Source organism: Bos taurus, chromosome 12 (genome assembly GCF_002263795.3).
Source record: "Bos taurus isolate L1 Dominette 01449 registration number 42190680 breed Hereford chromosome 12, ARS-UCD2.0, whole genome shotgun sequence".
Lineage (NCBI taxonomy): Eukaryota > Metazoa > Chordata > Mammalia > Artiodactyla > Bovidae > Bos > Bos taurus.
Genome location: NC_037339.1, coordinates 5,209,339 through 5,225,656, shown reverse-complemented (window position 1 = coordinate 5,225,656; position 16,318 = coordinate 5,209,339). Strand labels below are relative to the sequence as shown.

The 16,318-nt window shown below is 41.8% G+C and overlaps 1 protein-coding gene across 2 annotated transcripts in view; it reads left to right on the top strand.

Annotated features, from left to right (window-relative positions):
- The first annotated feature begins 1,697 nt into the window (after nucleotides 1-1,697).
- The window catches only part of PCDH17 (protocadherin 17), a 120,781-nt gene continuing 106,160 nt past the window's right edge, over nucleotides 1,698-16,318 (top strand). Inside the window, exon 1 of one of the 2 annotated variants that reach the window (XM_010810653.3) lies at nucleotides 1,698-6,694. In XM_010810653.3, coding sequence (XP_010808955.1) covers nucleotides 4,124-6,694 — 2,571 coding nt within the window. In that variant the 5' untranslated portion in view covers nucleotides 1,698-4,123. The remainder of the gene's footprint in view (nucleotides 6,695-16,318) is intronic. The other variant, NM_001205680.3, reaches the window with a different exon arrangement.

Genomic DNA, 16,318 nt, shown 5'->3' with positions numbered 1-16,318 from the left:
AGAACTGGTGAACTTTGGATCCAATCATCTGCAAATTCATACTATAGGTTATCTCATTGAATCCTCTGAGAAATAATAGCTCCTTTACCTGAATCTTTACGCAATTATCCCAACAACAGTCATCAGAACTTTCTTGTAATTGGTCTGGATTTGATTTCTTTGAATCTTGAATGATTCATGTTACAGACTTGTGTGTTAGTCATTCACAATTTATAAATGGCAACTTTACTTTAGTATTTATGAATTGTGATCAATACTCTAGCAATCAAAACACTCACCTTTTCTATTTCAATACTTCAGTTTTCTTTTGCATTCTTAACTCTTTCCCAGAATGACTGGATCATGAACAAAGAAGTCCTCCCTTATGGATGTTTGTGATAATAGTTTGGGGAGAAAGAATCTCTGAGATTAGGACGTAAAGTTGTAGAAAAAGTAGATGAATCAGGAGTGTATTTGTGTGTGTGTGTGTTTATGTATGTGTGTGTGTGTGTGTAGTGGTGGTGGTGGTGGTGTTACTTAGAAAGTACAAATCTTACCAGATTTCCCACTGATCTGTCTTCATGTTTATGTTTCAGTTTCTACGCGTAGAGGCTTTGGCAAATACGGTCATCAACACCTACTTGGTCTTAAGGATACAGCATTCAAATTTCCACATGGAACTTCAATAGCAAGATCACGGTAAACAGAATACCTTGAAAACTATTATGCGTGAGTATATGGATGTCTGCTTTACTTTGAATCTGGGCTGAGATGCTGGCTACTGAAAAGGGTAAAGCTCTAAGTATTATTTAGCCAGATTTGGGTTTTAACAAGCTCCAAGCTTAAATTGCCCGTGAGCCTTTCTCCTTAAAGGAGAGGCGCTTTTTCCTCTGGGGAGACATGGCCTCTCTTTCATTCTGCTTTTCTTCTGAAGCACTTTCATAATCAAGTGACTTTCCTTGCCAGGGTACCGGGGGACCGCTGATATTTCTGAGGATGCAGAAAGTTACATATTGATTACTGTTGCTCGAGGTTTGTTTGCAGCGGCGCGGGCAGAAGCGGGCGCGCCAGCACCCTCGCATTTACACACACACTGAAATACACAACACACACACCCTGCCTGAGAAACAAGTACACACCCCTCTGCACCTCATTTAGATGGGTACACGCGCAGTCGAAAGATCTACGTCTCCCTTGGTATGGGTGAATGTACGGCGCGTGCGTTCGTGTGTGTGTGTGTGTGTGTGTGTGTGTGTGTGTGTGAGAGAGAGAGAGAGAGAGAGAGAGAGAGAGCAGAAGCCCAACAGGAAGACCGCAGCTATCTTATTCTGCAAGCACTCTGCGATTCCGGGTTCCGCGTACATCGGATAAAACAATAAATAAATTGCTGTCAAACTTTTTTTTTTTCAGATTCTCTTTTTTGCCAGAGGAAGACGGAGGAGGCGTTTCTCCCGGCAGTTTAAGACTCGGGGGACCCTGCGGCGAGGCCCGGGGCGCCCCCGCCGCGGCGAGCGCGGGGCTGGGCCAGCACGGCCGGGCCCCGTCTCGCGGCTCTGATCAATGGCTCTGAGGCGCCGGGGCCAGAGGCCCCGCCCCCGTCGTCTGTCCGGCGCTCCCATTGGACGCGGGCCGGGGAGGCCGGGCCTGGCGCCTCGCGCTTATTGGCTGGCGGAGAATCAGTATCAATGTTTAAGCGGCGGCGTGAGGTGAATAGAGTCAGTCAGCGAGAGGCGCTGGGGAGAGAGCGGGGACTGCGAGCCCGGCGGATGCGGCAGCGGAGGGCGGCCGGGGGGACGCCGCTCCAACTGTTGAATTTTTACCTTTCCTTTCCATCGGTGCTGTGCCTGCGGACATGGATTTATTTGCTTTGAAATCCGCACGTCTTTCCCAGGCTGTGAGCTGATCCTGTCAGGCACCAGATTGAAAGAGACCACCCGTGACAGAAAAGGAGGAAAAAAAAAAAAAAAAGCCTCCACAACGGACTGCACAATTAACTACGCACACCAGTCCTGGACTTTGTGAATAGAAAACACTGACAGGAAAATCGTGAACTGTGATGCGGAGCTAAGCTGTGAACAGTCTCTCTAATCCAGATTTTTTTTTTTCTCTTTTTTTCTCACCCAAGATTGAAAGATTTGGGGGTTCCTTTACGCCTTTATTTTTAAAATAAAAACACCTAGCAAAACAGACGCCTTGCTTTCCAGAGCCTCGGACTCCGGCAGAAAGAGGTAGAGTAAAAGTGCTGCTGGATTCAGCTTCACCTCCCTCCTCCCCTCCCTGCCTTTCTCTCGCTTTTTCTTTTTTTCCCCAAAACATGAATCTGGCTTTTCTTTCTGTAGAGTGAGTCAGAGAAAGCGTTAGGAAGAAGCCACAACTAATGTCTGTGAAGGGAGGACCATGAGGCGAGAGTGAATTCGATTCGTTCCGCTGTTTCTGACTCATCCGGCAGATCGGAACACCTGCATTTCTGGATGTGTCATTCCCGTTTGTCGAGGCGCCTCGAGAATCCGAGATAATGTGTAGACAGACCCGTGCCTAGCATCCCCTGGGCGGTAGCTCCCCGGGGCGGGTGCCCCGGCTGGACCGCCGCGGCGGCAGCTCTTAGTCCGCTGCCCTCGCGACTCGCCCAGAGAGACTGCGAGAGCGAGACTGCAGAATGCATCACGCCAAACCTTGATGTGTTCCTTTCATCCAACCCACTCCTACTATAGGAAAAAAAAAAAATTGAAGAAAAAAGAAAAAGCCCGCACTTTATTCGCTTCAAATATTCACCACTTTTATTCCTCGCCAAGGTTTTCCTTTCTAGATGAAGAGGACTGGGAGGCAGGGCCATTGGAAGGAGATGCTGAATAGAAAGAAAAGAGAGGCACTTGACAGCCCAACCCTCTGAATGCAGAGACTGTTTCCCTTCTAGCGAGAGACAGGGAGAGTGTGTGTGCGAGGACTGGGAGGGTGGCTCCCCCTTCCTTTTTATTCCGCCTCTCCCTCCCCCTTCAAATCTGCACATCCAACCATGAGTTGCCTGTTGATTTCCTTTCGCCTGGGAAGAAAAGCAAACTGGAATTAAACTGCAGGGAGAGAAGTCCTTGCTCGCGGGCAGAGAATGGGATGGTAGCGGCGGCTACTGGCTCAGCGTAAGAAATCAGAGTGCGTTCTACCAACAGAGGCGGAGATACATCTCTACATTTTCCTCCTCCCAACAGACTCCAACCGCAAACGCAGATCAGGCTGTGGCTTCCTCGACTTTGGGGAGAGCCTTTTCCGAGGAAGAGAGGGAGGAGCCTCGTGGAGGGAGGAAACTACAAATCCGGACACTAGTTCTTTGCGCTGCATTTCCTCCCCTCCCTTCGGCTGTTCGGAACGGAGAGAAGGAGGAAAAAAAATAATAATAATAAAGAAACACCCTTGGCTTGGAGATGCAGTCTGCCGCCACCGCTGCCTCAGCCGCCAATGCGAGATTAGATCTCTAAATGCAGCAAAACACTGCCTGAAAACCCCCGCGAAGCAAGCAGACATTTCACAAGGCTTCGGGGAAGCTTCAATATATCTGACTCTCTCTCTCTTCGTTGTTCCTCATTCCCATCAATTTCATCACTGAAGAAGAGAAACAAGTAAGGATTTCACTTTCTGATCTGCCTAGAGACACACCTCCCAGCTCCCTCCCCCACCCGATGTGAAGAGTATTCCGGAGGCAAAAAGCTGGAGTGGATTTGCAGCGCCCTAGCGGGAGTGAGGAAAACCTACGGATTCTTCAGCTCATTACCATCCTCCCCAGACGCGATTTCCTTCTTATCGCTGCTCTCATCGCTCAAGTTTGAGCCGCCCGAAGTCCAGGAGGGAGAGACAAAGCACCGGGCTCGCCCCCAGCCGCAGGGAGCCTCCGCCTTGCTCAGTGTCCCTGCAGCTCCGCTGCACCGCTGCTCCCAGCCCAGTGCGGGTGCTGTAGATCAACAGGTTCGGGGAACTTGAGCGGAATAAGGAGAGACCGCCGGGTGCCGCATCCCGGGAGCGGAAGGAAGAGAGGATCCAGAGACTTGTGGCTCGCGTCGGGCGCGGAAGCTGCGCCGGGAGCCCCAAGCTGGCGCGCACCCATCCGCTAGCCCCTCCAGTCCGGCTGCTTCTGCCAACACCCCGCCGGTCTGGGATGTATCTTTCCATCTGTTGCTGTTTCCTCCTATGGGCTCCTGCCCTGACGCTCAAAAACCTGAACTACTCAGTGCCGGAGGAGCAAGGGGCCGGCACGGTGATCGGCAACATCGGCAAGGATGCTCGACTGCAGCCCGGGCTTCCGCCCTCAGAGCGAGGCGGCGGTGGTGGCGGGCGAAGCAAGTCTAGCAGCTATCGGGTGCTGGAGAACTCGGCGCCGCACCTGCTGGACGTGGAAGCGGACAGCGGGCTCCTCTACACCAAGCAGCGCATTGACCGCGAGTCTTTGTGCCGCCACAACGCCAAGTGCCAGCTGTCCCTCGAGGTGTTCGCCAATGACAAGGAGATTTGTATGATCAAGGTAGAGATTCAGGACATCAACGACAACGCTCCCTCCTTCCCCTCGGACCAGATTGAGATGGACATCTCAGAGAACGCGGCCCCGGGCACCCGCTTCCCGCTCACCAGTGCACACGACCCCGACGCCGGCGAGAACGGGCTCCGCACTTACCTGCTGACGCGCGATGACCACGGCCTGTTCGCGCTGGACGTCAAGTCCCGCGGCGACGGCTCCAAGTTCCCAGAGCTGGTTATCCAGAAGGCGCTAGACCGCGAGCAGCAGAACCATCACACTCTGGTGCTGACCGCCCTGGACGGCGGCGAACCGCCGCGCTCCGCCACGGTGCAAATCAACGTGAAGGTGATTGACTCGAACGACAACAGCCCCGTCTTCGAGGCGCCCTCCTACCTGGTGGAGCTGCCCGAAAACGCCCCGCTGGGCACCGTGGTCATTGATCTGAACGCCACCGACGCCGACGAGGGTCCCAATGGCGAAGTGCTCTACTCTTTCAGCAGCTACGTGCCCGACCGCGTGCGGGAGCTCTTCTCCATCGACCCCAAGACCGGCCTGATCCGGGTCAAGGGCAACCTGGACTATGAGGAGAACGGGATGCTGGAGATCGACGTGCAGGCCCGAGACCTGGGTCCCAACCCTATCCCGGCCCACTGCAAGGTCACGGTCAAGCTCATCGACCGCAACGACAACGCGCCGTCCATCGGTTTCGTCTCCGTGCGCCAGGGGGCGCTGAGCGAGGCGGCCCCGCCCGGCACCGTCATCGCCCTGGTGCGGGTCACCGACCGAGACTCGGGCAAGAACGGGCAGCTGCAGTGCCGGGTCCTGGGAGGAGGCGGGCCGGGCGGCGGCGGCGGCCTTGGCGGCCCGGGAGGCTCCGTGCCCTTCAAGCTGGAGGAGAACTACGACAACTTCTTCACGGTGGTGACCGACCGCCCTCTGGACCGCGAGACCCAGGACGAGTACAACGTGACGATCGTGGCGCGGGACGGGGGCTCGCCCCCACTCAACTCCACCAAGTCGTTCGCCGTCAAGATTCTGGACGAGAATGACAACCCGCCTCGTTTCACGAAGGGGCTCTACGTGCTGCAGGTGCACGAAAACAACATCCCAGGAGAGTATCTGGGCTCGGTGCTGGCCCAGGACCCCGACCTGGGCCAAAACGGCACGGTGTCCTATTCCATCCTGCCCTCGCACATCGGCGACGTGTCCATCTACACCTACGTCTCCGTGAACCCCACCAACGGGGCCATCTACGCCCTGCGCTCCTTTAACTATGAGCAGACCAAGGCGTTTGAGTTCAAGGTGCTTGCTAAGGACTCCGGGGCGCCCGCGCACTTGGAGAGCAACGCCACGGTGAGGGTGACGGTGCTAGACGTGAATGACAACGCTCCGGTGATCGTGCTGCCCACGCTGCAGAACGACACGGCCGAGCTGCAGGTGCCGCGCAACGCCGGTCTGGGCTACCTGGTGAGCACCGTACGCGCCCTCGACAGCGATTTCGGCGAGAGCGGGCGCCTCACCTACGAGATCGTGGACGGGAACGACGACCACCTGTTTGAAATCGACCCATCCAGCGGCGAGATCCGCACGCTGCACCCCTTCTGGGAGGACGTGACGCCAGTGGTGGAGCTGGTCGTGAAGGTGACGGACCACGGCAAGCCCACCCTGTCCGCGGTGGCCAAGCTCATCATCCGCTCGGTGAGCGGCTCCTTGCCCGAGGGCGTTCCCCGGGTGAACGGTGAGCAGCGCCACTGGGACATGTCGCTGCCGCTCATCGTGACCCTGAGCACCATCTCCATCATCCTCCTAGCGGCCATGATCACCATCGCTGTTAAGTGCAAGCGCGAGAACAAGGAGATTCGCACTTACAACTGCCGCATCGCCGAGTACAGCCACCCGCAGCTGGGCGGGGGCAAGGGCAAGAAGAAGAAGATCAACAAAAACGATATCATGCTGGTGCAGAGCGAGGTGGAGGAGAGGAACGCCATGAACGTCATGAATGTGGTGAGCAGCCCCTCCCTGGCCACTTCCCCCATGTACTTCGACTACCAGACTCGCCTGCCGCTCAGCTCGCCCCGGTCCGAGGTGATGTATCTCAAACCGGCCTCCAACAACCTGACTGTTCCCCAGGGCCACGCGGGCTGCCACACCAGCTTTACCGGACAAGGGACTAACGCGAGCGAGACCCCAGCCACGCGGATGTCCATAATTCAGGTAGGAGACTTTTAGCATCACTGGGACTTCACTTTCTTGCTGGCTTGGGGAGCTGTCCTGAAACCTTTGAAACAGGAAGAGCCACACTGCCAGCAGCTGTGAGAGGGGCACTTACGGAAAAGGATTTCCACTTGGGCCACTGCCTGCACAGCATAGTCTACACATAACCCCTCCCATGTGAATAGTCGAAAATTTATAAGATGTAAAATGTCTTACTTTTGTTGCATTTTAAACGTTTATTTTTTTATAGGTTTTAAAATGTTACCCGGGTTCAGTGTTCACAGTTTATTTTACTTTGCTGGTCTGCATTTCTCTCCACAACAGAGGATTACTAGAGTAGAACATTTTTTTCAGTTAATTCACTTAAAATTTTTGTATTTCATTAAAAAAAATCTGATGGCAAAAGAAATGTATTCCCCAGTATTAAGTAGCTAATTACTTTTTAAAAGAAGCTAACTACTTAAGTACAGCATATCAACCAACAAGCCGTCAGAATTTTCAGAGCCTGAATCATACCAGTTTTTACCACCACCCCCAAATCAGTGTTTCTATTTAAAAAGTATTCTAAAGGGCACAAATCTTATTAATTCTTCAGCTGAAACTGCAGACAGTGCATTAGTGTAGCTTAAGCTTGGAAATGTGAATTATATTCTGAAGATCTTTGAGAAACTTGAAAAAGTATAGGCTCTAGATATGACTTATATATATCTATGAAAAGTTTATATTTATTTTGTCCTGTGGTTTTCCTGATCTGTTTCCTTAAAGTCATTGAGAGATGAACAGAGTACATTGGAGGGCTGGTCTCATTCTCTGCTGTGAAAACAGGAGGCAAAGTTGCACTAAAGGCACCTGTACCAAAAAGAATTCCAGGATGCATTTAGTTTGCATACTGCATATTTTCAGTATATCTAAGTGATATTTAATATAAATCAGATAGTAGATTCACATTATTGGTATATGAAAAAAACTAACTGACCCAGCATGGGCTCTAGACTAACAAAAGCAGTTGATTGTACTGTGTTTAGTTATTGCCTAGTTTCTTTATCTATTATTGGGTTGTGTCACAAAAACAAACTTAATTTTTGCTTATCAATGTGTGTTGCTAAAATTACTCTGGATGAGCAATACTTGCAATTTGAAATTGAGTTTACTGAAAGTGACATTTTGGGAGGAAAATTAGTTTGGGGCAAATGAAAATAATTTACTCAGAATTTTGTGCTTTGGAAAAACAAATACCTTTTAGTGACACTTGACTCAGTAATGTTTTTATTATTAAAAACATTTATTATTATAAAACAGAGTAGTAGAATTTCATAATCTTATCATTTTAAACAGAAGTGTAACAAATAGTAAAACTCAGCAAAACAGTGTCTTATAATATTTTAATGTCCTTGTAAATCAGACTCATACTGAACACTACTGAATACCAGAGTATCCATTGTAGTTTTAAATCCCATTTTTTACAATGTTTGCTATACACTAGTAATCATGATTTTTGGCGATCTCTATAAAACTGAACAAGAAATTTCTCCCATAAAAATTATAGTTTCTATGAAAGTCTGTGTGTAAAACTGGTATTTATGATAATTTCTATAAATACACTTGTTATATACTTTCTTATAGTTTTACCATTGACAGTTAAAATGATATCACAGAGGGTTAATGCTTAATCTTCCTCTTCAAGTACTATGAGTTGAATTCTTATTTAGTGTCCAATAAGAATGAAGTTTGTGCAGTGAAATCCTCAGCAAGCCTGATTCCTGATCAGTTTAGGGAGAAGCAATCTTGGGTGGAAGTACCTAGGAGGCTTTGACGGACAGGGGTCCTTGAGCAGTGTTTACACCATACCGTCTTGAATCTGGCCATTGCCCGAGGGACAGATGATGATGATTCCTCTCATTAGCAGTAACACTTGAGCCAGGGCAAATCTCACACACACACACACACACACACACACACACACACACACACGCTGGGGAGAGAGAGTTTAAACAGAAAACAAAGGAGGCAAACTTCCTTGTTTTCCTGCTATTCCCTTTCTTCCAGAATCGTACTTCATGCCATAAAGACACAGGATAAGTTTAAGTTCTTGAAATGGTTTCCAACCTGGCTCAGTTGCCCATATTGCTTCTACAACTGGGAGTTTTTGCAGTCTTATAAGGGATGCCTTTTAAGTTCCTAATATGTTAATTTCCTTGTAACTGTGTCAAGTTTTTCTCAGTGCCTATTATGGGGAACAGAGTAAATTGAGTACAGTGACCTTGCTTTTTTGCTTTCTTTTTTAAACTAGTGTGCTGCAAACACTTTGTGCAGAACTGACAAGCTCAAATTAAAGTGTTCAGGCATCCCATATTCTTGTTTCAAGTTCATTTATTAATGTGTGTTTATTTAACACAACCTGCTGAGGAAACATACTATTAAACCCATGTCTTTCTGAAGGAAGAATTTTAATCCACAGAATACAGATGAAGAAGGAGCTATTGGGTCTGGTTTATCTTTATTTTCCAGCATCTTGGGTGCTGTTTAGAATATTCGCAGAGTATAAAATGAAAAAAAAAAATCATACTGTTTTGAGATACACTGTTAAAGGGTGGTGAAATGAAATTTAGGAACTTTGGGATTATAACACTCATGTTACAACGCAAATTAAAATTTTTCAGAAGACTTTGTGTGAGTTGCAGGCTCTAAAATTTTAGGATTAATATCTATAGATTTTTTGGCATGAATTTTTATTGAGAATAGATGCCAAAAAATCATGTAAGTTGGTGTAAAAACAGTGGTTTGTGAAAAAGTAGTTTATTGAAGATTTTCTTCAAGTTTCTCAGCCCATTTAAAGACAATCTATAAAGTGTTCAAACAATTGACTAGTGATTAAAACATCCTCAGTAGTGTGAATCATAATACAATATTATTATAATGAAATATCTTATTAACTTTAAAGCCACAAAAGTAATTTGGAATAAAACAGGAACACAGATTTTGTGGTCAGTTAGACAAATAGATTATTACACAAATTTATAAAAGCACTCTTCATTGGAGCAGTTTTCATGTGAATTATTTCATAGTTTAGTATGAGAATCTAAAATCAAGTGGAGGTCATTACAAATTGTCACAAGTTACTGCTAATCGTGACTTATCAAGAATTACTAGGTAGCTGGGTAAATTTTCCACAGGTGTTTTCAATGATGGCCTGGTTGCGAAGAGGAAGGAGGCTGGGGACTTCTCACTGGTGGGAGAATTTCCAGTTTTGTTTAAACTTCTGTGTTTTCAGTTTTTTTTTTTTTTTTTATTGGTAGCACATAAAATGTAGTCATCTTAATATGCTGTCATAGAAGAAAGTATGTTGAGCCAACAGAATAAGATATACTAAAATAAATTTTTGAAAGGAATACATTCTTACACAGTGTTTTACAGTTCAATTTTAAAAGATTCACATTCTGGTTGACTTTAGACTTTTTATCCTGGAAGAGGAAATCCTTTTGATATACCTGGATGGCCTTTTCAATAAAAGTGAATTAAACATATGAAAATACCTTCAGTCAATCCAAATATATAAAAATGAGATTGAGGCATAGAGGACTCTAGTATCATAATGTAGATAATAAAGTCAGTATCTTAGAATGAAAGGGTGAAAGACAAAATACATCTTTCCTAGCAACATTAACCGTTGTCTGTCTTATTGCTACTTCTCTAATACAAGAGATTTTTGGCTTGGGGCCCAGATGAGTTCTTAAGACCACAATTTTCAAAACTTCATACTCTGGTATGGTAGGCATTTCAGTAACAATCACAAAGTATGTGAATAACTTTTTTTCCATTCATGATTTTAAAGAATCTTTTGCAGTGTTATTCCAAGATGAAACCATTTTATTAATCACATGCACTTATTTCCATAAACTTGATATACATCTCTATTTCTAGGGTTTGTGATGGGCTGAATAGGAAGGGAATATCCCTATCTTACTGCATGCCTCTAGAATTATCTTGTCCAGTTCGGTTTTTTAAGTTTTTTTTAAAAGGTAGGTTTCAGTTCTACTTCAAATTCACGTGAATACACAATCATAAAACATATCTTTCTGTTTTTGAAGTTGAAGTGTTAGTCGCTCCGTCATGTCTGACTCTGCAACCCCACAGATTATAGCTCACCAGGCTCCTCTGTCCATGGAATTCTCCAGGCAAGAATACTGGAGTGGGTTGCCATTCCCTTCTCCAGGGGATCTTCCCAAACCAGAGTTTGAACCTGAGTCTTCTGCATTATAGGCAGATTCTTTACCATCTGAGCCACCAGGGAAGCTGGCTTCCTGTTTTTACTATATTAAAAATAGTACGAATAAAGTAGGAATAAACTTTAAAAGTTACTCAGCAATTAAGGTGGATATTCAGCAGTTTGAGTTTCTTTGGAGAAGAGTTTAAAATTCAAATTATTATCATTCTTAATATGTTATTATTTTTATTCTTAGTTTTGTGTTTGCTTTTGAAAATCTCAGCTGCAGTGTAAATCTCTGTGCATTTCTCTATTTTATAATAAATAAAAAAAACAAAAGTCATAACATTTTTACTATATGAACTAGAACCCCTAGGCTCACTTTTAGTATCAGCTGCTCTAACTGCTCATGAGGTAATAGTTTCTTTAACCAATATTTTTTAGTTTTCAAGAAAATTTTCAAAATATTAGCTAGATAGTACTTTAGTATCTTTAAGGTCTTATTCTTACATCTTTATCAGTCTTTTAAAATATAAGAGTAAGATGATTTTTAATTTTATTTAAGTTCTTTGAGTGACTCTATAATTTTTATTGAATTCTATGAGTGAATTTTGTAATATCAATAATACTATTATATAGAAGTCTGGAAGGAGGATTTTATTCTTGGCATCATCTTGCTATTTAAGGCTGTGTGCAATCAGGCCATAGAAAAGCATGCTCTTAAATTCCTATTTCAACTGCTTGAACATATTTTTATTCAAGAAAATAAATTTACATGTTCTAAAGCATTACCTGTTGCCTGTCACTATATTGATCAAGTCAAACAAAAAATAAAATAAGAACACCAAAAAACTTTTATTTATAAAGTTGCTCTTATAGTACATTTTATTCACTTTTTTATGCTGCATAGATATACATTTATATGAGGTTAAAATAAATGTTATTTTTAAAATAATCCCAAACATTATCTCTTAAAAGACTAAGAAATATACATATTTAAATCTGTAGATAAATATTTAATATTGTTGAAAACAGTAATATTTATACTTTATCATGTTTCACTACTATTTTCCAGTTTCAAATTTTTCACTGTTAGTGCTGCTTATGTAATAAATGCAGTAGAAATACATCTATATAAGTAAGAGATGTAAATTAAGAAAATATTTTTAAAAATTTAAGGTTAATAAAGGTTTACATGCCTTAATTCAGTGAAGGCTGGCTCTGCCCATATTTATGAAAATGTGAACAATCAAACTTCCTGGAGAAATTAATGTATTCATGTACATGTGTATATGTCTTTACGTTTTCAGTATAATGTACATAAAGGTCAAGCACAAATATTAGCCCATTTTTATACTTTTTTATTTCAAAGGTAGTTTTCTTTTCTAGGATGAACTCAAACCTTGCTTTTTCCTTGAAAATATTTTTAAACTTGATAATCTCACTGTTTCAAGCTTCAAACATTTTGAAGTTCCTTAAAATAGAGGCGGTTATTCCAGAGTAGTTCAGGAACAGCTGTCTTTCAGTGGACAGTAGGTTGGAGTTTATGTAGATTGGGGCTTCCCTGGTGGCTCAGATGGTAAAGAATCTGCCTGCAATGCAGGAAACCCAAGTTTTCTGATTCTCTAGGTAGTGTGGTGGGGTGTCTAGAGGCACTGTGAGAGTATATGCTGGGAGCCTGCTGATGAAACCAGAGGGGGAAGGTGAAGCCACTGGAACTGGTCTCATGCTAGTTAGGAAGTGAAACTTAACTCCCCTATGCTGAGAAGTTTTGCAATACACTCAATAGTGGGTAAATTCTTACAAATGCACCTGTTAATTGTGATTTTAGTCATTGCTTCAGAATGTATTCCCCTCAGTGATGCTTCTGTTTAATAAATCCCATTGGGCATTATCTTAAAGCCATCTTTTAGTAAAGTCATTAGGGAGAGGGTGTTTTTTTTTTTTTTTCCTATTGAATTCCTTCAACCAATGACTGTCTATTTGTTAGAGACTAACATAATGGTCATCTTGCCTATCAATTTGAAGATAGTGTTGACTTCTGACACCCATCTACAAAACGCTTTTAAATCTTCATTGGACCTACACTAACCTATTGTCAACCTGTTTTAGCAAAGGAGACATTGACAAGAATTCCCTTCAAAGGCACACAGTATTTTACAGTTAGTCATAGCTTTCACCACTAGCTTTGACAGTGATGTATTGCTATCCTTTGGTCTCCTGAAATAAATTATCTTATAATAAAGAAGTTCTTAATGGCATCAACATTCTGTCCTGTGACTAAGCAGAAGCCTGTTATTGCGTCCTTGCTACTGCAGAAGTATAAATTCAATATTTTTAAAGTAAAGCAAAAAAAAAAAAGATGTAGCAAAATACAGATGCAAAGTTGTGGAGTGTGGGTGGTACTTTTCAGTCTTGTGCACTGTGTTCTTCCAGTGATAGACTGTAAAATTGGTTTCAGACAGTGTTTGAGAGAATCTATTGATATACATGCGACACACTTCTATTTGTCTGTTCTGATCCTAGTGACATTCTGATTACTGGTATTTGTAGGCTCTGCCCTGGATCTATTCCAAGGAGTTTTATTGTAGTGAAATGACTCTTACAGTTCATTGAGCATCTAGCATAACTGTGCTAAATATGATTGGCACGTTTGCATATATTTATTCAAAAAATAAGGCAGTTAAACAGCATAATTATGGGAAAATGAATCATAACAATAAAAGACCATTTAAGTTAACAAGCTTTGTGATCAAAGGATAAATACAGGTTGGATAAATTAGACTTTAGATGTAACTAATCTACATAAATAGACTTACTTCTGATTAGGGGAATGGAATATATTAAAATAATTTAATGGTATAAGAAATGCATTTTATTTCATACATTATGAAATATTTAAATATTTGAGTTATTTTCTATATATTTCTATTCTCTGAAATGGTCGTGAACCATATTTGTGTTGAATGAAAAACAAGCAAGGTAAAGATGGTTATCATCTTGAAACTTATTTGGTAGAATACACGCTGTAAGAAAAATATTTATTTTTTAGGCTTGTAATATTTTTGATTGATTTTTAATTAATGAAACATATTAAAGGGACCATTTAAAGGAAAATTTCTTGTTTACTTCTTTCATCAACTAGAAGCAGCCTTTGTAGAATATGAAAGTGTGAACATTAAAGCTCTATTTCATGTTTTCAAAGCTATATATTCATAATCGTTTTGTAGATATATGCTGTTTTCAAGAAACACCAGATACATGTTTGTAAATTATATTAATATGGATATATATATAATATGGATAATGACTATATTCTCAACTTTTCTAGTGCTATTTTGATGGCATATTTATTTTTAAGTGATAGGTTTAACTTGCATGACTCAACTAATTTCTTTCCAGCAACTGTGGTGCTTAGGTATGTTTTCTTAAGCTCCACTTGGTGGTAACTTTAAAAATGTAATTTAAGCATAAGTCATCAACTGGTATACTTTTACAATATTTCTACCTGAATCAGTAATCATTATTAAGCAATGATTGAATTATACTTATACCTAGAATTTTCGTGTCCTCCAATTCAGTAAAAACTTTTGCTAAAAGCTCTTCATTTTATTTTGCACACAGTATATTTTAACAGAGTATACTGAAATTATTTTAGGACTGAATGTTTGATAGATTTTTGCTCTTTTTCCATAATACCAGAGCAACTGCATATGCAGAACTGATATATATATATATATATATATATATATATATATATATATATGCACTTATAATTGCCACGAGAAGGATTATCCATCCACAGTATGAGGTTACCAAAATGCACTTTTACTGATGTCCCTATTTCAGTAGATGAGGTAACAGTAAGAAGTTAGAATGTTTGAGAAATAATATGTTTAAAATCTTAGAAAAACTTGCTAGAAAAAATGTTATCCCTTAGTATTTTTGAGAAAAAAAAAGACTTAGCTTCAAAAAGGAAATATTTTCCATTTCAAATTTGGCAATTGCTTAGTTATACATCTTTATATAAAGATTAGTTATAAAAATTTCTGGACAACTTGAAAAATAATTAGTTTTGATTTCAATAGTTCTATCAGCAAAAACCCAGGAAATTGCTTGATAATGGTGACTTCTATTACTGTGTCTTCTTAAGACACAACATTTCTATTTTGCTTTGGCAGATTTGCATCTGTTTTAAAATAGTTTATCCCAAATCAACTTAATGCACTGAGAATATGAATAAGAGGAGATGTAAACCATGCAAAATGAAAGATAAATCAACCATCTATCATTACAAGCATTCCCATTAAGACAGAATTAAAGATTCTGTGCAATTTTACCTTCACATAGTTTTAAGGCAAGAGACTTGATTGCTTTATGTTTATTATTTTAGCTTTGGATGACCTTGTGTAACATTAATGAATTGTGTTTTTTCTTTTTGTTTTAAACCAACCCTTATTCTCTTACTTTAATCTTGATTGATTAAATAGGAAATTTCTGATTAATGAGAAATGTTTGGCGATATAGGTGACTCTTTCTTGGCATGGCATAGGCACAAAGTGCATTTGTAATTTTAGGAGCAATGAAAATATATTGGTGCTAATGCATGAATTTAAATGTAGGATAAAGACAATTTATTGAGAGAAGATATTATATGAAAAATAGGAAATATTTTGATACAATACATAGGTTGAAAAAAAAGTTTATAACCTTATACTTTAAGTGTTGGCAGATGCACGGATAATAATTATTAGATGAATTTCCAGATCCTGACCTTCTAGGAAGGCTAGTATTTATTCTTAGATGATAATAAGGCTGAAAATAAGGGAACTATCTTAGTAAACAAATCCCACTTCCAGTCAAGATAAGGTTACTGACAAGAGTAACCTTGCAGTGTGGCCCTCACATCAGCTGTGCCAATACCAACAAATGAAGCAAAATGACTAAGCTTGGAGAAACAAGACAGGGAATACATTTAAGGAGACTTTTTTTTTTTTTTTCTGATTTTGAGCAATTTGAGGTTTTCCATGATTTTTTTTTTTTATATATAATTGAGACAATTACATAGTAATTTGGGTTAGAATGCATGCCCAGTTCCCCGTTTCAAAACCCAATTTGTTACCACCTGTGGCTATTTCTATTAAAAAAAAAAGAAACATAATTACTATGAGTCTCAGCAGTCTTAGAGTAAATTTTGCAATTACAATGCTTCCCTTGGGCAGATGTGTGAAAATGGCAGATTAATTCCTGCCAGGATCTTTCTGTTCCTTGTGCATTTTTAGTTTTGGTGTTGCCTGCTTATTAGAGTGGCTCTGTTTGCTCTGGTTAAAGGTTATGTCAGTGTTTCCATAATAAATCTCTAGAAATGAAGATTCACAAGTCAGCCATTAAATTTTGCCTTAGGTGAAAAGTTGACATGT